Genomic DNA, 26,350 nt, shown 5'->3' on the forward strand with positions numbered 1-26,350 from the left:
GGAGAGGGGCTCTGGTCCTGACGGAGAGAGGCTCAGGTCCTGACGGAGAGGGGCTCTGGTCCTGACGGAGAGAGGCTCTGGTCCTGACGGAGAGAGGGCTCAGGTCCTGACGGAGAGGGGCTCTGGTCCTGACGGAGAGAGGCTCAGGTCCTGACGGAGAGAGGCTCAGGTCCTGACGGAGAGGGGCTCAGGTCCTGACGGAGAGAGGCTCAGGTCCTGACGGAGAGAGGCTCAGGTCCTGACGGAGAGGGGCTCAGGTCCTGACGGAGAGAGGCTCTGGTCCTGACGGAGAGAGGCTCAGGTCCTGACGGAGAGGGGCTCAGGTCCTGACGGAGAGAGGCTCAGGTCCTGACGGAGAGGGGCTCAGGTCCTGACGGAGAGAGGCTCAGGTCCTGACGGAGAGAGGCTCTGGTCCTGACGGAGAGAGGCTCAGGTCCTGACGGAGAGGGGCTCTGGTCCTGACGGAGAGAGGCTCAGGTCCTGACGGAGAGAGGCTCAGGTCCTGACGGAGAGAGGCTCAGGTCCTGACGGAGAGAGGCTCAGGTCCTGACGGAGAGAGGCTCAGGTCCTGACGGAGAGGGCTCAGGTCCTGACGGAGAGGGGCTCAGGTCCTGACGGAGAGAGGCTCTGGTCCTGACGGAGAGGGGCTCAGGTCCTGACGGAGAGGGCTCTGGTCCTGACGGAGAGGGGCTCTGGTCCTGACGGAGAGAGGCTCAGGTCCTGACGGAGAGAGGCTCTGGTCCTGACGGAGAGGGCTCTGGTCCTGACGGAGAGGGGCTCTGGTCCTGACGGAGAGAGGCTCTGGTCCTGACGGAGAGAGGCTCAGGTCCTGACGGAGAGAGGCTCAGTCCTGACGGAGAGAGGCTCTGGTCCTGACGGAGAGGGGCTCTGGTCCTGACGGAGAGGGGCTCTGGTCCTGACGGAGAGAGGCTCTGGTCCTGACGGAGAGAGGCTCTGGTCCTGACGGAGAGAGGCTCTGGTCCTGACGGAGAGAGGCTCTGGTCCTGACGGAGAGGGGCTCTGGTCCTGACGGAGAGAGGCTCTGGTCCTGACGGAGAGTGGCTCTGGTCCTGACGGAGAGGGGCTCTGGTCCTGACGGAGAGGGGCTCAGGTACTGACGGAGAGAGGCTCAGGTCCTGACGGAGAGAGGCTTAGGTCCTGACAGAGAGAGGCTCTGGTCCTGACGGAGAGGGGCTCTGGTCCTGACGGAGAGAGGCTCTGGTCCTGATGGAGAGGGGCTCTGGTCCTGACGGAGAGAGGCTCTGGTATTGACGGAGAGGGGCTCAGGTCCTGACGGAGAGGGGCTCTGGTCCTGACGGAGAGAGGCTCTGGTCCTGACGGAGAGGGGCTCTGGTCCTGACGGAGAGAGGCTCTGGTCCTGACGGAGACAGGCTCAGGTCCTGACGGAGAGAGGCTCAGGTCCTGACGGAGAGGGGCTCTGGTCCTGACGGAGAGAGGCTCAGGTCCTGACGGAGAGAGGCTCAGGTACTGACGGAGAGGGGCTCTGGTCCTGACGGAGAGAGGCTCTGGTCCTGACGGAGAGAGGCTCAGGTCCTGACGGAGAGGGGCTCAGGTACTGACGGAGAGGGGCTCTGGTCCTGACGGAGAGAGGCTCTGGTCCTGACGGAGAAGGGCTCTGGTCCTGACGGAGAGAGGCTCTGGTCCTGACGGAGACAGGCTCAGGTACTGACGGAGAGGGGCTCAGGTCCTGACGGAGAGAGGCTCAGGTCCTGACGGAGAGAGGCTCAGGTCCTGACGGAGAGAGGCTCTGGTCCTGACGGAGAGAGGCTCTGGTCCTGACGGAGAGAGGCTCAGGTCCTGACGGAGAGGGGCTCAGGTACTGACGGAGAGAGGCTCTGGTCCTGACGGAGAGAGGCTCTGGTCCTGACGGAGAGAGGCTCAGGTCCTGACGGAGAGGGGCTCTGGTCCTGACGGAGAGAGGCTCAGGTCCTGACGGAGAGGGGCTCTGGTCCTGACGGAGAGAGGCTCAGGTCCTGACGGAGAGAGGCTCTGGTCCTGACGGAGAGAGGCTCAGGTCCTGACGGAGAGGGGCTCTGGTCCTGACGGAGAGAGGCTCAGGTACTGACGGAGAGAGGCTCTGGTCCTGACGGAGAGAGGCTCAGGTCCTGACGGAGAGAGGCTCTGGTATTGACGGAGAGGGGCTCAGGTCCTGACGGAGAGGGGCTCTGGTCCTGACGGAGAGAGGCTCTGGTACTGACGGAGACGGGCTCAGGTCCTGACGGAGAGGGGCTCTGGTCCTGACGGAGAGAGGCTCAGTTCCTGACGGAGAGAGGCTCTGGTATTGACGGAGAGGGGCTCAGGTCCTGACGGAGAGGGGCTCTGGTCCTGATGGAGAGAGGCTCTGGTACTGACGGAGACGGGCTCAGGTACTGACGGAGAGAGGCTCAGGTCCTGACGGAGAGAGGCTCAGGTCCTGACGGAGAGAGGCTCTGGTCCTGACGGAGAGAGGCTCAGGTCCTGACGGAGAGAGGCTCAGGTCCTGACGGAGAGAGGCTCTGGTCCTGACGGAGAGAGGCTCTGGTCCTGACGGAGAGAGGCTCAGGTCCTGACGGAGAGGGGCTCTGGTCCTGACGGAGAGAGGCTCAGTTCCTGACGGAGAGAGGCTCTGGTATTGACGGAGAGGGGCTCAGGTCCTGACGGAGAGGGGCTCTGGTCCTGACGGAGAGAGGCTCTGGTACTGACGGAGACGGGCTCAGGTACTGACGGAGAGAGGCTCAGGTCCTGACGGAGAGGGGCTCTGGTCCTGACGGAGAGAGGCTCTGGTACTGACGGAGACGGGCTCAGGTACTGACGGAGAGAGGTTAGGCTAACCCTAACCCTTCTTGTCCTGCCTCTGGATGGAAATGGTATTTTGGGTTGAGTCGGAGGTTCTGCGTCTCTTCGCAGTCCCTTGAGGTCTCATTCCAGTCGATTTGGACTTCTGTTAAAGGTCCTGACGGAGGAAGCTGGTGCAGATGTGCTGAGTTAATCTGACGCTCCCACGTTCGGTCTGGTCCCAGTGTTCCCAGTGTTCCTGGTTGGTTGTCATTATTGGTTTAAATGGTTTATCTGGATCATTCCCGGCAGCTCTGAGCCAATTAGAGAGCAGCATCGATTCAGAAACCTGAGCGGGTCGGCCTGTCGCCATGACGTCTCTCCCAGCTGAGACCTAGAGGAGACTGGTTCTGATCTGGTTTCAGATTTGGGACTGAAGCTGAAGGTTTGAGGTCCTTTCAAAATAAATCAGTAGAAATCAGAACCTCTAACGGTACCGAACCACACGGACTCAGTGACCTTCAGCCGTTTATTGATCAACCCTGAACTACAGTCAGTTCTGTTTCCCAGAACATATTGTCATTTTTAAACATGGTTATTAGTTTCAGGCCCCCCCCCCCAGTAAAATGGGTCTACTGGGCGGGTTGAGGCGTTCCCACAGCTGACAGGTTTTCCCAGAATTCCTCTCCATTAAAAGAGACATTTTTCTTAATTGGACTGAAGCAGAATCCTGTCAGAGGTGAGGGCTCTGACAGGCTACACCGCCAGGACTTTCAAAATAAAGCTCCGGCATTAGTGTGTGCAGGCCGGTGGAAGGGTCAAAGCTTTCCTCCAACGCCTCCATGAGACTCCTCACCTGAAATGCAAGTTGGACGTGGACACTTTGTCTCCAGCATTACATTTGTCCCCCAGTAAAACCAGTCTGCTGGCACCACTGGAGCTGTTTTAACTCCTCCAGATGCCAGATTAACATGTCTATCCATAGAAGGAGAATATGGGGACCTTTGTTCAAATGCCCTGAAGGAGTGTAGACGGACAGAGGGTGGTATTTCTGAATCCTGTATTAAAAGTCCAAGTACAGAAGTGTTATCTGGTACTTTCTTTCTGGAAGATTTTACATAAAAAATGCATGAGATTTCAAAATAAAAGCTCAGGTTTCTTACTCAAATACCAATTGTCTGTATTTTGTGAAATACATGCACCAAAAAACACAACATATACTTTATTGAGCTATTTCTTTTGTTTCAGCTTCAGGAAAAATAAACAGACTTCAGAATCAAATATAGACACCTCAAACAAGGAAAACAAAAACAGAGCTTTACAGTAAAATACATAAATAATGACCGAGGAAGATATCAGAGCTGCCTGCTGAACACAGTGAGGGTCACAAAGCAAACCAAACACAGACACTGAAGCTCAGAATGCAGTGTTGATATCACTGGAGAGGAGCTGTGATTCCACCGGCTCTCGTTGGGTCGTCTGCTGAGTGGACCTCCCGTCCTGCTGGAGGACAGGCAGGTGAGTCCGTTATGTAATGCCCCCCACCCCCACCCCCACCCGGCAGGTAAAGCCTCTTGGCTCGGTGTCTGGCCAGAACACCCTGTGGGGGCTGTGATCCCATTAGGGAGTTATTTCAGGAGCTCTTGATTCCTCCCGCAGGACCTCAGATATTCCTGAGGTTTGCTCTGCAGACTCCGGCTCCGGACTTCTACCCATTCTGTGTTTCTGGTGAACCAGGCTTCCATTGTTCTTCAGACGCAGAGGAGTTCCTGAAACCTCCCCCCCACCCCTCCTGGGTCCCGGTATCTTCGTCCTTTTCTCCGCCGCGATGGGGAACCATGGCTCCAACCTAGACGACATCCTGGCGGAGGACATGCACCACTGGTACAACAAGTTCATGAAGGAGTCTCCGTCGGGGCTGATCACGTTGTTTGAGCTGAAGGCCATCCTGGGTTTGAAGGGCATGACGGAGGACGCCAACAGCTACGTGGACCAGGTCTTCTTCACCTTCGACATGGACGGGGTGCGTTCACACTACACTCACAAACCAAACGCTAGATATGCTGGGTATGATGTTCTCTCCGGTCAGATATGGTCTCTCTAAAGCGTTCTGAAGTCCTGGACTTTCTTCCCCTTCGACCTGGACGGGGTGCGTCCTCTCAGAGCTACATGCTAGATATTTCTTATCATGGTTAAAGTCCTCTCCAGAGAGACGTTTCAAGTAGTTTCTCTGAATCAAACTGAGGTAGAGTCCTGTATCTTCTTCACCTTCAACATGGGTCACAAAGCCAGGACTCTCAAAATAAAGCTTCTTTAAATATGTCTTGTGAGGTAAGAAAGAATTTCTCAGCATATGAAGTAAAAGATGATCTTAATTGCACAGTCCTGTTTCTCACTGACTTACACAGTGAAGGGTTTTCAAAATAAAGGCCCCTGAATAAAACTCTAAGTATATCTTTGCATGATTAAAGTTCTCTCCCGTGAGATATTTGCCCAGAAGTAGAACCCTGTTTCCTCACAAAGCAAGGTTTTTTTCAAAATAAGGCGCAAAATATGTCTTGTCGGGGAAGAGAGTTTCCAAAAGTAGAAAACAGGCAATTTTCAAAAGTTCGTCAAAATACGTTTTCAGGACTCAGAATCAGAATTCCTTTATTTGTCGCTCAATGAGGACATTTAACATTTCTAAGTTCCTCTTAATTGGACTAAATCAGAGTCAGAGGAGAGGAAGAGCTTCCCCTCTGACAGGACTGACACACTTACACAGCCAGGAGTTTCCAAATAAAGCTCCTGCATTAAACATCAAGTACGTCCTGGCAGGTTAGAGGGTCAAAGCTTTCCTGTAATTACTAAATAACACTCACTGTGTAAGTGTGTCAGTCCGTGTCAGAGGGGAAGCTCTTCCTCACCTCTGACAGCACTCAGATTTACGGATTTAGTCCTGTTAATGTGAACTTGTTCTTTCTTTATGGTGAGAAAATATGGATTTTTTGGAAAGATTTCCTCCAAACAAAAAATATGTTGCTTTATTTTGAAAATATCACCGTGTGTCGGTGTTAGCGCTCCATGTCGAAGGTGTAGACACAGCACTTTCATACATTATGGGTTTCCAAAAGGTTTCTCTCCATAAAACAAGTTTACAAGTCCCTCTGAATGACTCCAACATGGCGAGGATTTTCAGAATAAAACGCACTCAGTTATTTATCTTGTCTTGAAGTGGCAGGAAGTCACTGCTAGAGAAAAGCGTACATTTTCCTTGAATTAAAGTTAAACATATAGAAGCTAATTTATATTTTCATGCAAACTGAAGGAAAGTGAAAAGAGAAATGATTTTTAAAACGTCTTTGTGTCGATGGGTCACCTGAACCTCGGGCGTGGAGCTGCGCGATTTTAAATCTACGGGTATTTATTTTGTTTCCATGGAGGAAATAAAGTTTTAAAACTAAATAATAATAATTAATAAGGTTTTAATATTAGTGGGCCTCACATGTGTGGATAAACAAACATGTGTGTTGTTCACCTGGACACAGAGGAAGCAGGCTTTGGAATTTGGTGTCCAACCTTCAAAATAAAAGCACAAACCTATAGACTATATTGAGAAACAACTTTTTAAAGAAAGGTTAACATGTTCTCTGTAGTTTCTCTGGCAGATATTTTCACTCAAATACAACAAAATATATTTTAAAAAGGTAGACCATTTGTCCAAAGACTAAATATCACTTTGCAGTCAAACCTTTTTGCCAATATTTAAAATATCTTCAGATTTGTCAGTAAACATTTATAAAAGGAATATGAATTCAGTATGTTAGTAAAATAAGCCTCAGTTTGATTATTATTATTACAACATGTCATTTATTTCCTCTCTAAACGTTTTCCTGATGAGTGTTTGACTCTAACAGATCTGTACTTTCATTTCTAAACCAAACTAAAGCCACAAACTTCAAACCTTCTCTGAGCTCCTGCTGGAAAGATGTTCTGAGTTTAGAAACGACTCTTCACTAAAGATTTGGGGTTTTGTTTGAAAAAGGAAGAGATTTGTTGTAAAAAATAAGTCAGAGGACGTTCAATTAAAGTCTATTACAGAACTAATCAGGAGTAGTTTGAGAATGAATCTGAATAAATGTGAAGCCTTCGATATTTCTGTCTTCAGGTTTCAGATGAGATTAACCCCTGTTGTTCATCGAGGGGTTTCATTCACTGAAGGATAATAAAATGAAGAATATCAAAAGTAACATACAGATTAAAGAACAGCTGAATTCAAAGGAAATGGATCCTCTGGTGTCGTCTTCCTCTCCGCAGGACGGGTACATCGACTTCGTGGAGTACATCGCCGCGATCAGCCTGATGCTGAAGGGAGAGATCAACCAGAAGCTGAAGTGGTATTTCAAGCTGTTCGACCAGGACGGGAACGGGAAGATCGACAAAGAGGAGCTGGAGACCATCTTCTCGGTGACGACACACACACGAAGAATCTTATCTCAAGATATTTTGACTAGAAAAAGTCTTAAATTGATCTTGGAATTTTCCTACAAACATTAACCATTTCTGAGACAAAATGTCCCCAAAAGTCCCGCTGTTTATTTTATGTTTCACGTTTTCCTTCTCAAATTATTCTGACGTCATAACAATATTTTACTATTTAGCTTTTTTCTAAGAAATGTCTGTCAAACATTCAAAGACCCCCCCCCAGATAAATGAGAAGCAGAGGTGTGGATCTCAGGTGAATGATTCCTCCCCTCACTTTCTGAAACTCGACCTACAAACCGAGCGCCAGGTGGATTAGCTCTGAAATTAGCCGCGTGCTAATCTGAGCTCAATCAGCCGACAGGAAGTGGAACAAAAAGTCCCGACCCAGTTAAAGTCTAACCAGTGAGCAGATCTCAGAGGAACCAGTTAACCCTCTGCTGTCGGGAGCTTTCACACAGAGAGACAGGAGCTTTAAGAGGAGTCTGATGTATATTCAAGTCCTCCTGTTTGTTCAGTGTCAGTGAGAACCAGGATAAAAAACCGTCTTAAATCAAAATAAATCAGGATTATTGAGATGGAGCAGCAACTTCAGAAGTGACGTTTAAAATCCTCAAATAAAAAAGCAAAAACTGGTTTAAGTTTCACAATTCAAATATTTTAGATAGAAATACTAAATAACTGTTTACCCTTTCTATTGAATCCTGACGAGAGGATCCCTTTAACCCAACGTTTATCACTGCTCTCATCCTAAGGCAATACAGGACATCACTCGGAACAGAGAGACGAGTCCAGAGGACATCGTGTCGCTCATCTTCGAGAGGATCGATGTCAACGGAGAAGGTGAAAAACACGAGACCAGAGAGAGGGGCTGAGTCAGCATTATGAGTCCTTAAACATGAGTCAGCATTATGAGTCCTTAAACATGAGTCAGCATTATGAGTCCTTAAACATGATGAGTCCTTAAACATGAGTCAGCATTATGAGTCCTTAAACATGAGTCAGCATTATGAGTCCTTAAACATGAGTCAGCATTATGAGTCCTTAAACATGAGTCAGCATTATGAGTCCTTAAACATGAGTCAGCATTATGAGTCCTTAAACATGAGTCAGCATTATGAGTCCTTAAACATGAGTCAGCATTATGAGTCCTTAAACATGAGTCAGCATTATGAGTCCTTAAACATGAGTCAGCATTATGAGTCCTTAAACATGAGTCAGCATTATGAGTCCTTAAACATGAGTCAGCATTATGAGTCCTTAAACATGAGTCAGCATAATGAGTCCTTAAACATGAGTCAGCATTATGAGTCCTTAAACATGAGTCAGCATTATGAGTCCTTAAACATGAGTCAGCATTATGAGTCCTTAAACATGAGTCAGCATTATGAGTCCTTAAACACGAGTCAGCATTATGAGTCCTTAAACATGAGTCAGCATTATGAGTCCTTAAACATGAGTCAGCATAATGAGTTCTAAAACCCTGCAGTGAGTCAGCATTATTATTTAACCCCTCACCTGTCCCCCCCCCCCCCCCCCCCCCCCCCCCCCCCCCCCCCCCCCCCCAGGTGAGCTGACCCTGGAGGAGTTCATCGAGGGAGCCAAGGACCACGAGGACATCATGGACATCCTGAGGGAGCTGATGGACCTGACGCCGGTGCTAGTCATCATCGTGGAGGGCCGGACGGGCTGAGGGGCACAGACACTGAAGCAGAAACAAGAGCTACCCTTTCAAAATAAGAGAAAAGACTCACCCCTTTCAAAATAAGAGAAAAGACTCACCCCTTTCAAAATAAGAGAAAAGACTGATGATGATCGGGGGTCAGAGCGAGGCGGAATCTACAGCTTTGGGAGGGATCGGACGTCCAGGCGCTCGACTCCCGGGATCCTGGAGGAAAGAATGAAGACTTTAAAGCAAAATCCAACCGAACGAATCAACCCACAGAACTTAATTTGGAAATATAATCAGGACTCCAGTTCCCAAAGACGTTTTTGGTCCTAACTTAATTCTAAATTGGAACAAAAGATGTTGTTGGGTCGTTGAACCCTTTCAACACTTTCCAACCAGGCTGCACTTTGGATTTTATTTAGAAAGTATTTTACGGCTGGTTGAGTTTTGGCTTTTTTTGGCGGTAAAACTTTCTCAAAGTGATGGCTTAAACTCTAGAGACCTCATCCGGCAGTATTTCTGTTATTTTAACCTGAATTTTCAGGTAAATAATTCTTAAATGAAGTTCAAATCATGTCGAGTATTTCAGCTTTTTCTGGAATGATGGAGCCCTCAAAAAAAATAAAAATGGGAGTCTCAGGTTTGAATATTAAGCTCTAAAAAAGTCAATTAAATCCAGTTAAAGACTAACTAAGTATTTACATCCCTGAATTTGTCTGCTAATGATCTTTACAATAACCATCATTATGTTTTCAAATGTCAGAAACTAGAGAAGGGAAATCTTTACTACGACACAAAGCTAACGTCTTCAGGTTGATTATTCTCTGCTTTCCTTTCCTCTTGATCTCCATCGGACACTTTATCCACCTCTCTGTGAACCCTGTGGCCCCCGGTTGGAGCCTCTGCAGGGTTCTGATCCCCTTAATGCGCTAAAGGGTTGAGCACCCTGAGCCGTAATGGATCAGATTTAGAGCTTCACCGTGACCTCGGGGGTTAAGGACAGCCGGCCGGCAGGAAGAATCGAGGCTTCAGATACAGAGAGGACTTCCTCTGGACTGATTTTGGGTCCAGGACGTTTCTCCGGTTGAAGATCTTTGCATATTCTTTGGTCAGAACCATTCAGGATCAGCCAGTTCTTGATGGCTTTAAAGTTGAAGTGTTTGTATGACTGTGTGAGTTCAGATTGGCCCCTGTCTGGTGGTAAAACAGGTTCCTGTCCCTCACATCAAACCCGGGTTTCCCTGAGATCACGCAGCAGAGTAATCCTCATTATCCTGCTGCGTCATCTCCTCTGAATCCAGGCCAGCGAGGCCGACACGGGCTGAACTGTGAAAAACCTCGTATATGTAGGACTTCATTCTCAGAAATTCTGATCAGAGTATTCCCTTCCTGCCCCGACTCCGTAGATATTCTACTGCAGTGAGTTCAGGACTTCAACTTGTTTTAGCCGACTGAGGATCATCAGAGCTTTTCTTTTTGACCTTTTTTATGTTGTTGTCCTCAGAGACACTAAACCTGTCCAACAGGTGCAATACTGTATATAGAGGAGAGCAGTAACTCAGGTACAAGTTCTCCAGTAGAGGTATTCGTACTCTCCTGGGTCTCAGCGGGACATATCTTACTTCACTACATGGATTTAGCTCTCCATCCACTTCCTGTCCAGTGGGAACCATCAGTCTGCAGATGGATCTCTAATTGGTTGAATTTAAAAACCTGTTCACAGAGATCTCACTCCTCTTGACATTTGGATGAACTTTTATTTTGAAGTTTTATTTGTTGTTGTATTTGTTCTTATTTTGAAAGGTGAATGGATTGTTAACATTCATATATTTTTATACGATGACCAGCGAGAACATCAGGAGGAGTTTGGGTCGTTTAGATAAAGATTTCAGTTAGAGGTGAGGAGGAGGAGGAGGAGGCCATGTTGTCCTTAAAGCTGCTAACAGGAAGTCATACTGTTAGCATCGATGCTAACAGCTTTTATCGTGCAATAGACAGTTTACAGAGAAAGTTCCATTAACCGAATCATGTTTTGTGTTGCCTTATCAATAAAGTTTTTAAAGAAAATGCGTGTCTTTATTTAAACTTGAATGGATATTTTAGGAATTCAAATCCTTGTTCAGGTTGTTTGAAGGTGGTAAATTGACCAAAAACAACAGAAAGTGTACCAGGAATGAACTCGAAATAACAAAAAAGCAAAAAGAATTTCCAGAAGAAAAAAATCAATCATTATTATTTTCATTAATTCACAATTTAAAAAGTTATGAATTGAATTTAGAAAATAAAGTTTTTTTAGAACATTTAAGGAAAATCAAGAACTAATAAGAAATGTTAAATAATAAGAAACAAATCTAAAGACTTTATAGAAATACGTAAAAGAATTGTCAGGTTCAAATGTACCAGAAATAGAGTAGAGCCTGGAGCTACAGTGGAAATGTAACGGGGAAACTCCTCTCTGCTTTAACGCGGGACGATAAATGTTAAACACAAAGGAGAAATGAACCTTCCTTTTTATTTGAAAATGTAGAAAAACTTCTCAAAGTCTCTCTGCTTCTTCTGGTCCTCGTGGGGTCAGAGGGTCTCCTCCGGCCCCCGTCAGGCAGACAGGTTCAGAGACACGTTCTGATCCAGTAACACAGGGAGGAATCCCATTGGACGAGGAGATGCTGCCTTCAGGGAACATCAGGCCTAACATCGCTAGGCAGGCAGGACCGACAGAGATTTAGTAAAGAGTCACTCTGATTGGCCGGTGCCTTGCTCAAGGGCACGTGGGCAGGTGGGGCTGTAGGGTGGGGTCTTTCAGTGCTGTTTGGGCCTCTCGGCCCCCCCCCTCAGCATGCTGCAGTACAGACGCAGGAAGCAGTAGCAGACTCCCAGCGAGCAGTACAGGGAGGAGGCCAGCAGGGGGAGGAAGGGCAGCCTCCCTCCCCAGGGGGAGAGAGGGAACAGGACCTCACAGCAGAGAGCGAGCAGGAGCAGCCCCACCAGGTACAGGGTCTCCAAAGGCAGCAGCAGGGGGGCCCTGAGGGGAGAAGAAGGGACCTGTTGCCTTAAAGTCCCAGTGGTTTGAAAGCAGTTGTTGACGTCAGTGTTGGTAGGAGTACTTTTAAACAATGATTAGTTCATTATAATGCATTCAAAGCATTTTAGGGTTTTTTAAGGACCAAGAAACCCTGTTAAATATTCTTAGCTGTGAGTTTACATTCTACATTTAAGGACCTTTAGGAAGGTGGAGGATCTGCGTACCTGTGCAGGTGTGTCAGAGCGCTGAAGGAGTAGAGGGTGAACAGCAGCATCAGCAGCACTTTGATGGGCAGCTCTGCAGCAAAACACATATTCAGATTTAATATCAGCAGGGGGGGGACTCAGCAGGGGGGGGACTCAGCAGGGAGGGGACTCAGCAGGGGGGGGGACTCAGCAGGGGGGGGACTCAGCAGGGGGGGGACTCAGCAGGGGGGGGACTCAGCAGGGAGGGGACTCAGCAGGGGGGGGGACTCAGCAGGGAGGGGACTCAGCAGGGGGGGGGACTCAGCAGGGGGGGGACTCAGCAGGGAGGGGACTCAGCAGGGGGGGGACTCAGCAGGGGGGGGGACTCAGCAGGGGGGGGACTCAGCAGGGGGGGGACTCAGCAGGGAGGGGACTCAGCAGGGGGGGGACTCAGCAGGGGGGGGACTCAGCAGGGAGGGGACTCAGCAGGGAGGGGACGACTCAGCAGGGAGGGGACGACTCAGCAGGGAGGGGACTCAGCAGGGGGGGGGACTCAGCAGGGGGGGGACTCAGCAGGGGGGGGACTCAGCAGGGGGGGACTCAGCAGGGGGGGGACTCAGCAGGGGGGGGACTCAGCAGGGGGGGGGACTCAGCAGGGGGGGGACTCAGCAGGGAGGGGACTCAGCAGGGAGGGGACTCAGCAGGGAGGGGACTCAGCAGGGAGGGGACTCAGCAGGGAGGGGACAGGTGACAAAGGATCCAGGATCTCTCTATGATACTCCCTCTGTGATACCTGATAGGTTTACCTGCGGGGGTGAAGAGCAGCGGGAACAGAGAGTAATGACCCGTGGTGGACAGCAGCAGGAATATCCCAGCATCCTCTCTGCTCTGCACCGCCAGGAGGCTGCAGGAAACATGACACAACTTCAGAATAAAAGTTAGGGACAGGTGAGAGACAGGTAAGAGACAGGTGAGAGACAGGAGAGAGACGGGAGAGAGACGGATGAGAGACAGGAGAGAGACAGGTGAGAGACAGGAGAGAGACAGGTGAGAGACAGGTGAGAGACAGGTGAGAGACAGGAGAGAGACAGGTGAGACACAGGAGAGAGACAGGAGAGAGACAGGTATGGGACAGGTGTGGGACAGGTGAGAGACAGGAGAGAGACAGGTGAGAGACAGAAAAGAGACAGGTGAGAGACAGGTGAGAGACAGGAGAGAGACAGGTGAGAGACACGTGAGAGACATGTGTGGGACAGGTGAGAGACAGGTGAGAGACAGTTGTGGGACAGGTGAGAGACAGGTAAGAGACAGGTGAGAGACAGGTGAGAGACAGGAGAGAGACAGGAGAGAGACAGGTGAGAGACAGGTGAGAGACAGGTGAGAAACAGGAGAGAGACAGGTGAGACACAGGAGAGAGACAGGAGAGAGACAGGTGTGGGACAGGTGAGAGACAGGAGAGAGACAGGTGAGAGACAGAAAAGAGACAGGTGAGAGACAGGTGAGAGACAGGTGTGGGACAGGTGAGAGACAGGAGAGAGACAGGTGAGAGACAGAAAAGAGACAGGTGAGAGACAGGTGAGAGACAGGTGAGAGACACGTGAGAGACAGTTGAGAGACACGTGAGAGACATGTGTGGGACAGGTGAGAGACACGTGAGAGACAGGTGGGAGACAGGTGTTACCTGAGCGGCAGGATGGCGAGCAGCACGGCCTTCTCGTGGACGTGCCAGCCGAACAGGAAGGATCCCAGAGCGCAGAGCAGCAGGCAGCGCAGGAAACGCAGAGCGCTGCGGGGACGCCTCCACAGGGACACCAGCGCCGGCTGGGGGGGGGGGGCGCGGGTTCAGAAAATCCTCAAGTCTGACTTTTTTTCTCTAAATTCTAAAATGTTTTAATGTTTTTTTTCACAGTTTGGAGATAAAGTCACAATTTTGGCTTCAAGACAAAAACAAAGTTTAGTTGGAGAATAAAACAGAATTTAGAAAAGAGGGGAAGTCCTGGCTTTGACATTTTCAGAAACAAAAAGACAGAAAAATAGTTTAGTTTTTGTCTCAAAACTCGAAATTCTGAGAAAGAATATTTATTTTTTATTTTAGTTCTGATAAAAGAATTCTCAAAATGTGTCATTCTGAGAATTCTGAGAAAGGGAATCGTGGCTTTGAGAGTTCAAATCTCAGTCAGACCTCCCAAACACTCCCCTTCTCTTCTGTGCTTTCAGTCTGTACAACACCTGGGACTCACCAGGATGGAGAGCACAGTGCACAGCAGGGTGATGGGGGGGGTGACGGAGGGCAGGACCGTGTGCTGGAACTCCTGAACAAGCCCCCCCGTCATGGAGGCTTTAGGAAGCTCCGCCTCCTGCAGCAGCTCCAGACGGACACCTGAGCGGGAGGTCAGGGGTTAGGGTTCATCATGAACACTGTAATCTGCAGGACACCTCTGAGGGTTTCTCACCCAGCAGGGTCAGGGTCTTGTCCAGCCCGTTGTACAGGGCCCAGACGTTGGGGGCCCAGTAGGCGTGGCAGAGGCCCCTCTTAAAGGGGAAGAGCCGGGACAGAACCTGGGGGAGCTGACCCTGCAGAGGACAGGAGGAGGTGTTAGCCAGTGACCTTTGTGCTTACAGCTGGTGTTTGTGCACAGGGTCAGATAAAGCCCCCCCACCATGAGGATGAAGGGTCCGAACGACAGGAAGCAGACAGACAGCACGATGCCCCCCAGCGCCATCAGGCGGAGCAAACTGAAACTCCTCCACCGCACCGAGCCGTCTGCACACAGAAACATCAGGGATCACTGCTGCAGGTCAAAGCTCACCGACTCAAGGTGCGTTCAGGTACCTGCGCTGTCCTGGGGGAAGCAGTAGCTCCTCAGCAGGTAGACTCCGTACGCCGGGGCCACGTACAGGTAGATGTGCTTCAGGTTCAGCAGCACGGCGAACAGCAGCGCCCCCTGCAGGTGGAGGCCCTGCAGCACAGACAACACTGAGGACTTTACACTCTTCCAAAATAAGAGTTTAACCAATTTTCTGACATCAGACCCTTCCAAAATAAGAGCATGTACCTGCATGTGTTTTGCGACGGACAGCAGCAGGAATCCAAACAGGAAGCCGTTATACTGGAAATGAATATCTGAGGAGGCGTGAAGGACGTTCAAACATCTCTATAAAGAAGTAGAGCGTAAACAGAATCACTGAGACTCACTCCCTGACTATCTAGGACTCAACTTTATCTCCAGGTTTCAGGATACGGTCGACGATGAAGAGGCCGAAGTTCCAGAGTAGCAGGACGGCCAGGACGAAGGGCGGCCGGTTCAGAACGTCCCGCGATCCTTTCTGCCCCTGAAGGCACCGGCAGCACCTGCAGCAGGAGAGAGTGAGTGAGTTTGTGTGAGTGAGTGAGTGAGTGAGTGAGTGAGTGAGTGAGTGAGTGAGTGAGTGAGTGAGTGAGTGAGTGAGTGAGTGAGTGAGTGAGTGAGTGAGTGTGTGTGTGTGAGTGAGTGAGTGAGTGTGTGTGTGTGAGAGTGAGTGAGTGAGTTGGTGTGAGTGAGTGAGTGAGTGAGTGAGTGAGTGAGTGAGTGAGTGAGTGAGTGAGTGAGTGAGTGAGTGAGTGAGTGAGTTGTGTGAGTGAGTGAGTGAGTGATGAGTGAGTGAGTGAGTGAGTGAGTGTGTGTGTGTGAGTGAGTGAGTGAGTTGGTGTGTGAGAGTGAGTGAGTGAGTGAGTGTGAGTGAGTGAGTGAGTGAGTGAGTGAGTGAGTGAGTGAGTGAGTGAGAGAGTGAGTGAGTGAGTTGGTGTGAGTGAGTGAGTGTGTGTGTGTGTGTGCCTCTCACTCCCTGACTCCCCAGATGAGCAGCAGGTCGGTCAGGATGACGGTGACTCTCTGGTAGAGGACGGCTGCCGGGCTGCTGTAGTTCAGGTTCTGCAGCAGCAGCATGGGGGGGTGCACCAGCCGAGCCCCCTGAGACAGAGCCAGCTCGAACCAGGCGAACAGGGGGGGGTAATCCAGGGTCCACTCGGACGTGTTCTGGGGGGGACAGGTGTTCAGGATGACAGACAGCAGGTGTGTGTGTGTGTGTGTGTGTGTGTGTGTGTGTGTGTGTGTGTGTGTGTGTGTGTGTGTGAGAAGAAAGAGAAAGACAGAGAGAGACAGACAGAGAGAGAGAGAGAGAGAGAGAGAGAGAGACAGAGAGAGAGAGAGAGAGAGAGAGAGAGAGAGACAGAGAGACAGAGAGAGAGAGAGAGAGAGTCTGACCTCGTGGTACCAGCGGTCCAGAGGCAGGCTGTGGGTGATGGAGAGCCAGTTCCTGTGCACCTCGAAGTCTGTGGAGTGACTGAAGGACACAGAGAGGTTACAGCAGGAACCAGTACAGGGGACCGGCTGGGTACTGGAGGGTCTCTCTTAGGGCAGGGGGTTAGAGTCACAGGTGAAGAATAAACTGAGATCTGACAAAAAGTACTTTTTCTTTCTGTGATAATTTCTTAGAAAATCTCAGAATTCTGACTTCTCAAAACTAAATGTTACTTTTGGTCGAATCTGAACGAAATCTCACAATCCTCTTCCAAGAGTATAATCAAATATCACGTTTGTTTCAGAGTCTTTATTTTTCATGAAGAAAACTGTTATTATTCTTTTTAGATTTTTTGGAGTTCTGACTTTGTTTGAGATTTTCAGGAAATGTTAAAAAAAGTCTGAATTCTGATAATATATAAATATTTGTTGGTGAATTATTTTGTAGCTCTTCTCTACTTTCTGAACTCTGAAAAGAAAGTTTATGAATGACATTTTGTTTTTCTCAGGTGAGTTTTTTCTGAAAATCTCTGAATTGGCTTTCAGATTATTATTTTTGTGATAATTATAATGATATATATAATAATAATATATATATATTTGTATATTTTCCACCTCTGCTTATAATTAATCAAAACAGCTTCAAAACACTGCGAAAAGGCCCCGGCCGTGGCACAACTGCCTGGGGCACCTGCACCGTATGCCGGCGACCCGGGTACGATTCCCGACCCGTGGTCCTTTCCGGATCCCACCCGGACTCTCTCTCCCACTTTCCTGTCACTCTCCACTGTCCTATCCGATTAAAGGCAAAAAGCCCCCAAAATATCTTTAATTTTTTTTTTAAAACACACTGCTAAACGGCGCTCTCTGGTGGCCGTGTGGCAGTATTACACCACACTACCCTTTATAAACACGGTTAATGACACGTCGAGTTAATGTTTCACCAACAATCATCCCTTCATATAACATCTAATAAAACTATAGTTTAAACACATAATGTACAAACAGCTTCTTTAACTTCAATATTTAATCTCAAGTTTATTTCCTTGTTTTGTTTTTAGCATCTGAGAACTGCTAGCATTACGCTAGCAGTTCTCGCGCTATCTTCTAAATTATCCTCCTTTATATTAAAGCATTGATTCTAAGACTGCGAGAGATCATAAACAGGTTGATATTAAAGTTTCTGCACTCACTAGGCGCTGATAAACAGACATTTGAAGAGAGAAACTCCCAAAGCTAGAGCTGGGAACCAGGAGCTCTCCGCCGCCGCCATGACACCTCTGACGGGTTTCAATGGGAACAACTTTATTGACAAACTCAGACACTGTGAAGACATAAGTACTTATTTTTAAAATATAATAATATATACAAATTTATAATAATACTCATAGTATAAAACACATCATCTGTTGATTAAAAACTTTATCTTTATTGTAGTTTTATTGTTTTATATTTATGAAAGGGAGAAAGACAGTGAGATGCATTCAGGGTCACAATGTAAAGTCAGGGATATTGACTTTCTATTGTAAATAATATCAGGATCCAGTTGCTAGGTAGGTTTCCACTCACACTGACTTTGCTTTGGTGTTGTAATGTGTCCTATCATTTTATATTATTATTAAATGTTTTTAAAGTTCCTTATTACTTATAATTTTATTCTCATTATTATTACTTTTTCATTTTTTAAAACGGTATCATCATCATCAGCAACCACAGCAGTGCAGAGGATTCCGATAGTCTGTGAATGCAGCCTGATGACGGATCTTCCTGTCTCTGTTTCCGGTCTGAGATTCAGAGTTTACTTCAGAGTCGTTTTGACTTCAGGAGGTAAAAGTTTATATATGTAATGTAAACTATACAACACATATATATATATATATAATATAAAGTGTTTTAAACTGAGACAGGATGAACGCGCTGCTGCTGCTGAACAGAGTCCGAGCCCGGGGTGAGAGAATACTGCAATGTACACATACTAATACACATACTAATACACAGACTAATACACATACTAATACACAGACTAATACACATACTAATACACAGACTAATACACAGACTAATACACATACTAATACACAGACTAATACACATACTAATACACAGACTAATACACAGACTAATACACAGACTAATACACAGACTAATACACAGACTAATACACAGACTAATACACATACTAATACACATACTATTACACATACTAATACACAGACTAATACACATACTATTACACATACTAATACACAGACTAATACACAGACTAATACACAGACTAATACACAGACTAATACACATACTAATACACAGACTAATACACAGACTAATACACAGACTAATACACAGACTAATACACATACTAATACACAGACTTATACACGTACTTATACACATACTAATACACACTGTACTCGTGCCCTGGTACTGTAGAAGTACTGCATTCAGTAAAAGTCTGTCAATATATTCAGTGACTTCTGATCTAATTACTGTGTGTGTGTGTGTGTGTGTGTGTGTGTGTGTGTGTGTGTGTGTGTGTGTGTGTGTGTGTGTGTGTGTCAGGTCTGCATGTGTGTGTCCCCTCGTTGACCTTTGACCTCAGGAAGGTGGAGCTGCTTCCTCTCGATCAGAGGAAGTTAACCTTCGACTCTCAGAGCGTCTGCAGGGAGCTGCAGGCCAGCGGTGAGGAGCAAAATAATATATATATGTTTTTGATTTATAAAATGATGTTTTACCGAGTGATATATTTATACATCTTTTTAATATTATGAATTTATGTTAATAATATTTAAAGACACAGCAGCATTTAATATGTTTCTGTGTGCAGGTTTTGAGAAGCGCCAGGCGGAGCTGATCGTCTCAGCGCTCGTCTCTCTGACGGCCGCCAACATGGACATCGTTTACAGAGACATGGTGACCAAATCCCACCAGGTAACAACCCACCACCACACAGGAGTATAAAGTACTCAGAGTATTCACAGTATTCAGAGAGTATTTAGAGCAGGGGTGTCCAAACTACGACCCGGGGGCTAAATGCGGCCCGCAGGCCATTTTGAATTGACCCTCAGCACATTCTAAAAGTATAATGGATATGGCCCACACATTAAACTCCTGCTGCTCTTATTTTGTACTTCTCAGATATATGTTAACATATATTAATGAGCCCAATGTAAAATCAATTCAGTCTTTTAGAATTATAAACATCTCTAACAAACCTGAGTTGATCAAAAAAACCCAACAACTTATTTCTATAACCAGCTTGAGATGTAACCTTCATATCTCCTCTGATTCTCAGCACTCTGAGGCTCTGCTTTAAGGGATGAGCTGCAGCAGAATAAATGAACCCTGAAGACAGACGGGGTGTGGGCTGTTCTTTCTGAAAGCGTTTTCAGGTATCGCACATTATTCACCTACATTTGATTTGTGTTGCTAACTTATAACTGAACTTATGAGGCGGTATTCTTCTCTATCAGAGCCCAGCTCGCCGTATATTGTTCTGTATGTGACCCTCGGGGAAAATAGTTTGGACACCTCTGATTCAGAGAGTATTCAGAGTATTCAGAGAGTATTCAGAGAGTACTCCGAGTATTCAGAGAGTATTCAGAGAGTATTCAGAGTATTCAGAGTATTCAAAGAGTATTCAGAGAGTATTCAGAGAGTATTCAGAGAGTTCTTAGAGAGTATTCAGAGAGTATTCAGAGAGTATTCAGAGTATTCAGAGAGTTCTTAGAGAGTATTCAGAGTATTCAGAGAGTATTCAGAGTATTCAGAGAGTATTCAGAGTATTCAGAGAGTATTCAGAGAGTACTCAGAGTATTCAAAGAGTTCTTAGAGAGTATTCAGAGTATTCAGAGAGTATTCAGAGAGTACTTAGAGAGTATTCAAAGAGTATTCAGAGTATTCAGAGAGTATTCAGAGAGTATTCAGAGTATTCAGAGTATTCAAAGAGTATTCAGAGAGTATTCAGAGTATTCAGAGTATTCAAAGAGTATTCAGAGAGTATTCAGAGTATTCAGAGTATTCAGAGTATTCAGGGAGTATTCAAAGAGTTCTCAGAGAGTATTCAGAGAGTTCTTTAAGAGTATTCAGAGTATTCAGAGTATTCAGAGAGTATTCAGAGAGTACTTAGAGAGTATTTAGAGAGTATTCAGAGAGTACTTAGAGAGTATTCAGAGAGTACTCAGAGTATTCAGAGAGTACTCCGAGTACTCACAGGGAGTGTCTGCAGGAGATCGCCCTGCAGCAGATGCTGTCTCACCTGGACTCCATCAGGAAGGACATGGTGATCCTGGAGAAGAGCGACTTCGCCAACCTCCGACAAGAAAACACCGTGAATATAAACATTTCACTTATCTGATTTATTCTATTGTTCTTTTTTATTTCTTTCATATATTTAATTTAATCATTTTTGCTCCAATGTTCTGAATTTATTCAAGCAAAAATATTTGTAATATTTGTGCATCAAATATTTCTTCTTACAATTTAAAGATGTTCCTTTAAGGTTTGTTTTCCTGAAGTAAAAAAGTTCAGTTGACAGTAAATTTAAACATTTTAAAAATGATTTCCTCTTACTTTTAATTTCCTCTTTGATTTTCTTCTAGAAAATGAAGCGCGAGTTGGAGCAGATTCAAAGCCGACTGAAGGTCAGACTTTATATTATTTAATAATTCCCCGTCTGATATAAAAATACATATTTTAATAATACTAGTATTGTATTAATGAATCTAAAACTCTGAGAGGTTCGATGTGTCTTCAGGAGGAGAGTGAGAAGGTCCGAGCGGAGACGAAGCTGGACATCAACCTGCAGAACAGCCGGATGAAGGACGTGGTGAGCCCCGGGACGGTCTGCCACTCAGTCTTGTCCTCCTTTCATTTCACAGAATATCAGATTTCATTTTATCTTAATTTCTGCATTTGTTTCATCTGAAATAACCACTTTCTACTTAAGAAAATATTATATTTATGAATGTTTGTAATATATATTTAGCACGGTCCCTGATGCACATTCATAATCAGTAAATAAAATAAATGTGATTTATTGTGTTTCCTGTCAGTTCAGTGAGCAGGAGAAGAAGCTGATGGAGGCGAGCACCGAGTTCCACCACAAGGTCCAAACACAGCTTCATATATTACAAACAAAGACAATAATAACAGTGTGTTAACGATTATTAGCTCTGTGTGTTTCAGAAAGCCGACCTGGAGCACGACAACATGGAGATCAACAGGAAGATCGACCTGCAGGTGGCATCGCTGAAGACCGTCCTCGAGTCGCTCAAACTGGAGACCGTCCGCTACCTCGCAGGTACACAGATACACAGATACACAGGTACACAGGTACACAGGTACACAGGTACACAGGTACACAGGTACACAGGTACACAGATATACATGTACACAGGTACACAGGTACACAGATACACATGTACACAGGTACACAGGTACACAGGTACACAGGTACACAGGTACACAGGTACACAGGTACACAGATATACATGTACACAGGTACACAGGTACACAGATACACAGGTACACAGGTACACAGGTACACAGGTACACAGGTACACAGATACACAGGTACACAGGTACACAGGTACACAGATACACAGGTACACAGGTACACAGGTACACAGGTACACAGATACACAGGTACACAGGTACACAGGTACACAGGTACACAGGTACACAGATACACAGGTACACAGGTACACAGGTACACAGATACACAGGTACACAGGTACACAGATATACATGTACACAGGTACACAGGTACACAGGTACACAGATACACAGATACACAGGTACACAGGTACACAGGTACACAGGTACACAGATACACAGGTACACCGGTACACAGGTACACAGGTACACAGGTACACAGGTACACAGGTACACAGATACACAGGTACACCGGTACACAGGTACACCTGTACGTCTGTTAGCCTCCGTCCTCCAGTATAAATAGTGACTGCTCAGTGTGTAGCCTAAGAAGTAGGCTATACTATAGTTATAGTAAATGACATGGCAACAATTCAATTCATGTAAATATTACAGTAAGTATTACAGTAAGTATTACAGTAAGTATTACAGTAAGTATTACAGTAAATATTACAGTAAGTATTACAGTAAGTATTACAGTAAGTATTACAGTAAGTATTACAGTAATATTTACAGTTACAGTAAATTGTGTCACACAACTGATACATGCAGTATGATTGGTGGCGTCCTGAATTATAGAGTGTGTTAACGGACCTGTTTTCAAGCCTAAATCTCGTGATGACAGAGGCAACAGTGATTGGGCTTAGTTTGGGCGGGACTCTGTCCAGCCTCTCTCAAAGTCAACCCATGGTTGACTACATGGTCTGCTGATGCTGACCGGGTTTCATCAGAGAGTTGTCTTCTTTGTCCTCGTCCTCTACTTCCAGCTCTACCTCTTACTCTTCCTCCTCCTCTCACTCTCACACCAACTCTTCCTCTACCTCTTACTCTTCCTCCTCCTCTCACTCTCACACCAACTCTTTCTCTACCTCTTACTCTTCCTCCTCCTCTCACTCTCACACCAACTCTTCCTCTACCTCTTACTCTTCCTCCTCCTCTCACTCTCACACCAACTCTTCTCCTCCTCTCACTCTCACACCAACTCTTCCTCCATCCTCTCACTCTCACACCACACTCTTCCTCCTCCTCTCACTCTCACACAACTCTTCCTCCTCCTCTCACTCTCACACCAACACTTCCTCTCCTCTCACACCAACTCTTCCTCTTCCGCTCACTCTCACACCAACTCTTCCTCTCCTCTCACACCAACTCTCCCTCTCTCTCTTGCTTCCATGTTGTAAAGAAGAACCCACTGTGGTCCTTTTATAGGGTTCACAATCTGAGTGCTGAGCCAGTAATCCGGTGTTTGGCCGGTGCTACTTGTTTTCAGTTATTGGTTCATGGGTGAGGTATTTTGAATGGCAATGACACCAGAAGTGCAAAACAGTATGTACCCTGCATAATGACTAACTGCACTGAACAACATCTCTTATCGAAACCCAACTTTTGCACCAAATGGCACACACTTCATTGATAGTACTAGACACTTTTTTCAACTAACTACACACTGTGGTGCTCAATCAGAAGCACACTTACATTTATGGGCTTTTTTCTGTACGTAGAGAATTGTGCACTACAGAAAAATGTGCAGAAGCATAAATATTCTGTTGGAACCAAACATTTGTATTTCCCCCCAAAGCTAATCAGCGCAAACTGTCTGCACAGTTAACACAGCTGCAGTTGTGTGAACCAAAAGTATGCTATCTATCTGATAGAGTAAATGGACAGCTTTAACCGTTATGCTGCAAATAACTTTTCAATTGACTTCAGTTCGTCCTCCCTCGAACTCTTACCCTCCCTGTTCCTCTCGCTGCTATCCATATCTCCATTGTTGTTGGGAAACGTTCGTATGTGTAGCCTCAGGTGTTTACATCCTGATTGCTGAGTGAACAATAAAGCAGTTCCGTGTTGATGGTTATTTGGCACGTGTGTTTGTTAGCTGGTTCATGTGTGCAGCATTTTTAATGGCACTGTTTTGAAAATGCTGAACAAGTGAATCTGTCAGATGTCTGTGTCTTACTGAGAGAACTGTGTGCAGTGTGTTTGCAGAAAGTGCTGAGTTGAATTGCAGATTGGGCACAAAGCTGAGAACGTGTTTAGAGTTTTGGAGTTCTTTGAGTGTGTGATTAAAGAGTGGTGCTGTGTGTCATTTCAGTGTTAGCAACTGAAAAAAACGGTAACACGTTTTTACTTTACGAATGAGATTTTATTTTGTAGAATTGTGAATAAGTAATATCCTTTATTCATGTTTTATGACCATGAACACATTTCTTAATATCTACAGGAATGATTTGTGTTTAATTATATAATAAAGTCATTTTTATTTTTGACTTATTATTGATATTAATGTGTTTCTCTGCAGCGACTGTGTTTTCCTGCCTGGCGATCGCTCTGGGAGTTTACCGGCTGTGGAGGTGAAGAAGAAGAGTTCAATTATTTTATACAAAACAACAAATATTAAATAAAAACGTAAAGAAATAAATTACAATTAAGTAAAGAATACAGAGATATTAAAAGTCAAATGAGAAAAAGAACAGATGCTTTTATGTGGCTTTAGAGCTCAATATTTAATCGACTGTTCATTATGTTTTCTTCCCAGATGAAGATTCACTTCTGTTTACTGAAAATACTATTTGATTTATTATCATTGAATAAACAGCTGTTTGTTTCTGTGTTCATGTTTGTGATGTTTATTAAACACTAATAAAGATTTGAGCTCAAATGAAAAATGTGCAAGTCGGTTTTTATTGAACCTTTCCGAGAACCAGCACCTTATCGAGGTGGAGAGGATGGTGTGTCCCGATGAACCTGGGGGCTGTGTTGTCTGGAACCTTGTGTTCCTGGTAGGGTATTCCATGGCAAATTGGTCTCAGGTAAGGGGCCGGACTAAGATTGCAACGCTGCCTCCGATCTTCAAATCCTCATTAAAAACTCACCTCTTCACCGTAGCCTCTGACCACTAACTCATCTCAGCCCCCCGTTCTTCGACCACACCATTTCTGTTCTCTATTTGATGTTCATGTTTCTGTTCTCTATTTGATGTTCATGTTTCTGTTCTCTATTTGATGTTCATGTTTCTGTTCTCTTTTTGATGTTCATGTTTCTGTTCTCTATTTGATGTTCATGTTTCTGTTCTCTTTTTGATGTTCATGTTTCTGTTCTCTATTTGATGTTCATGTTTCTGTTCTCTATTTGATGTTCATGTTTCTGTTCTCTATTTGATGTTCATGTTTCTGTTCTCTATTTGATGTTCATGTTTCTGTTCTCTTTTTGATGTTCATGTTTCTGTTCTCTATTTGATGTTCATGTTTCTGTTCTCTTTTTGATGTTCATGTTTCTGTTCTCTATTTGATGTTCATGTTTCTGTTCTCTTTTTGATGTTCATGTTTCTGTTCTCTATTTGATGTTCATGTTTCTGTTCTCTATTTGATGTTCATGTTTCTGTTCTCTATTTGATGTTCATGTTTCTGTTCTCTTTTTGATGTTCATGTTTCTGTTCTCTATTTGATGTTCATGTTTCTGTTCTCTATTTGATGTTCATGTTTCTGTTCTTTTATTTGCTCTACTTTTTTGTTTGTTTATTTGTTTTCCGTCTGTCCTCACAAAATGGAAAGCAGCCTTGGGTACCTAGAAAAGCGCTCTAGAAATTCAACTTATTATTATCAAAAGACCTCATGACAAATAAACATGAAAGCGAGGATACCCGGCCCGGAGGAAGCCCGGGGTCCCCTTCTGGAGCCAGGCCCAGAAGGGGACTCGTCAGCAAACGTCTGGTGGCCGGGCACAGCCCGAATAAGCAATGTGGGCAACACCTCCGCTTCCCCGTCCCGCGGGCCCACCACCTACGGGAAACAGCGATGGGGTCGGGTGCGCTGCCAGAAGGGTGGCAGTGAAAGCAGAGGGTCTCGATGGACCAGACTCAGGCGACAGAAGCTGGCTTTGGGGACGTGGAATGTCACCTCTCTGGGGGGGAAGGAGCCGGAGCTTGTGCGGGAGGTGGAGCGTTACCAGTTGGATCTGGTGGGGCTCACCTCTACGCACAGCGTCGGCTCTGGAACCTTACTTCTGGATAGAGGTTGGACTCTATTCTTCTCCGGAGTTGCCCAAGGTGTGATGCGCCGAGCGGGTGTGGGGATACTCACAAGCCCCCGGTTGAGTGCCGCTTTGTTGGAGTTTACCCCAGTGGACGAGAGGGTCACCTCCCTACGCCTGCAGGTCATGGGGGGTAAAACTCTGACTGTTGTGTGTGCTTATGCACCAAACAGCAGCTCAGAGTATTGGGCCTTCTTGGAGACCCTGAAAGAAGTCCTGTATGGGGCTCCTGAAGGGGACTCCTTAGTCTTGTTCGGAGACTTCAACGCACACG

The 26,350-nt window shown here is 46.2% G+C and overlaps 3 protein-coding genes across 5 annotated transcripts; 2 read left to right on the plus strand and 1 right to left on the minus strand.

The window, feature by feature from the left end:
- Window positions 1-4,363: 4,363 nt before the first annotated feature.
- On the plus strand, window positions 4,364-10,960 carry guca1d (guanylate cyclase activator 1d). Its single transcript, XM_063895472.1, has 4 exons — window positions 4,364-4,798; window positions 7,072-7,221; window positions 7,992-8,079; window positions 8,805-10,960. Exons 1-4 carry the CDS (start codon window positions 4,604-4,606, stop codon window positions 8,927-8,929), a joined length of 558 nt encoding a protein of 185 aa, XP_063751542.1. The 5' UTR covers window positions 4,364-4,603; the 3' UTR covers window positions 8,930-10,960.
- Window positions 10,961-11,397: 437 nt separating this feature from the next.
- On the minus strand, window positions 11,398-17,690 carry alg8 (ALG8 alpha-1,3-glucosyltransferase). 3 transcript variants are annotated; one of them, XM_063895471.1, is made up of 13 exons: window positions 17,586-17,690; window positions 16,357-16,435; window positions 15,935-16,128; window positions 15,355-15,464; window positions 15,169-15,236; window positions 14,946-15,072; window positions 14,773-14,876; window positions 14,566-14,686; window positions 14,353-14,492; window positions 13,794-13,933; window positions 12,919-13,016; window positions 12,152-12,224; window positions 11,398-11,927 (listed from the first exon to the last, which is right to left on the minus strand). In XM_063895471.1, exons 1-13 carry the CDS (start codon window positions 17,663-17,665, stop codon window positions 11,705-11,707), a joined length of 1,557 nt encoding a protein of 518 aa, XP_063751541.1. In that variant the 5' UTR covers window positions 17,666-17,690; the 3' UTR covers window positions 11,398-11,704. The 3 variants fall into 3 exon arrangements, with proteins under 3 accessions (XP_063751541.1, XP_063751540.1, XP_063751539.1); XM_063895470.1 differs by having other exon boundaries at window positions 11,398-11,954; XM_063895469.1 differs by having other exon boundaries at window positions 14,946-15,236.
- A 454-nt stretch (window positions 17,691-18,144) lies between these two features.
- Window positions 18,145-24,713, plus strand: ccdc90b (coiled-coil domain containing 90B). Its single transcript, XM_063894285.1, has 9 exons — window positions 18,145-18,340; window positions 18,952-19,071; window positions 19,217-19,320; window positions 20,618-20,719; window positions 20,991-21,032; window positions 21,146-21,217; window positions 21,444-21,497; window positions 21,577-21,691; window positions 24,347-24,713. Exons 1-9 carry the CDS (start codon window positions 18,301-18,303, stop codon window positions 24,400-24,402), a joined length of 705 nt encoding a protein of 234 aa, XP_063750355.1. The 5' UTR covers window positions 18,145-18,300; the 3' UTR covers window positions 24,403-24,713.
- Window positions 24,714-26,350: the final 1,637 nt, after the last annotated feature.

The sequence above is a fragment of the Eleginops maclovinus genome, chromosome 11 (assembly GCF_036324505.1).
Source record: "Eleginops maclovinus isolate JMC-PN-2008 ecotype Puerto Natales chromosome 11, JC_Emac_rtc_rv5, whole genome shotgun sequence".
NCBI lineage: Eukaryota > Metazoa > Chordata > Actinopteri > Perciformes > Eleginopidae > Eleginops > Eleginops maclovinus.

What these genes read in the sequence shown, in the direction of transcription:
- guca1d (XM_063895472.1), top strand. Translation starts at nt 4,604, where the DNA reads ATGGGGAACCATGGCTCCAACCTAGACGACATCCTGGCGGAGGACATG. An exon ending in TCACCTTCGACATGGACGGG is followed by an intron (nt 4,799 to 7,071) that starts GTGCGTTCACAC and finishes TCCTCTCCGCAG; the next exon opens with GACGGGTACATCGACTTCGT. An exon ending in GATCGATGTCAACGGAGAAG is followed by an intron (nt 8,080 to 8,804) that starts GTGAAAAACACG and finishes CCCCCCCCCCAG; the next exon opens with GTGAGCTGACCCTGGAGGAG.
- alg8 (XM_063895469.1), bottom strand. Translation starts at nt 17,665, where the DNA reads ATGGCGGCGGCGGAGAGCTCCTGGTTCCCAGCTCTAGCTTTGGGAGTT. An exon ending in TGTCTGTTTATCAGCGCCTA is followed by an intron (nt 16,436 to 17,585) that starts GTGAGTGCAGAA and finishes TGTGTCCTTCAG; the next exon opens with TCACTCCACAGACTTCGAGG. An exon ending in CGGCCTCTTCATCGTCGACC is followed by an intron (nt 15,237 to 15,354) that starts GTATCCTGAAAC and finishes ACGCCTCCTCAG; the next exon opens with ATATTCATTTCCAGTATAAC.
- ccdc90b (XM_063894285.1), top strand. Translation starts at nt 18,301, where the DNA reads ATGAACGCGCTGCTGCTGCTGAACAGAGTCCGAGCCCGGG. An exon ending in CAGGGAGCTGCAGGCCAGCG is followed by an intron (nt 19,072 to 19,216) that starts GTGAGGAGCAAA and finishes TTCTGTGTGCAG; the next exon opens with GTTTTGAGAAGCGCCAGGCG. An exon ending in GCACCGAGTTCCACCACAAG is followed by an intron (nt 21,498 to 21,576) that starts GTCCAAACACAG and finishes TGTGTGTTTCAG; the next exon opens with AAAGCCGACCTGGAGCACGA.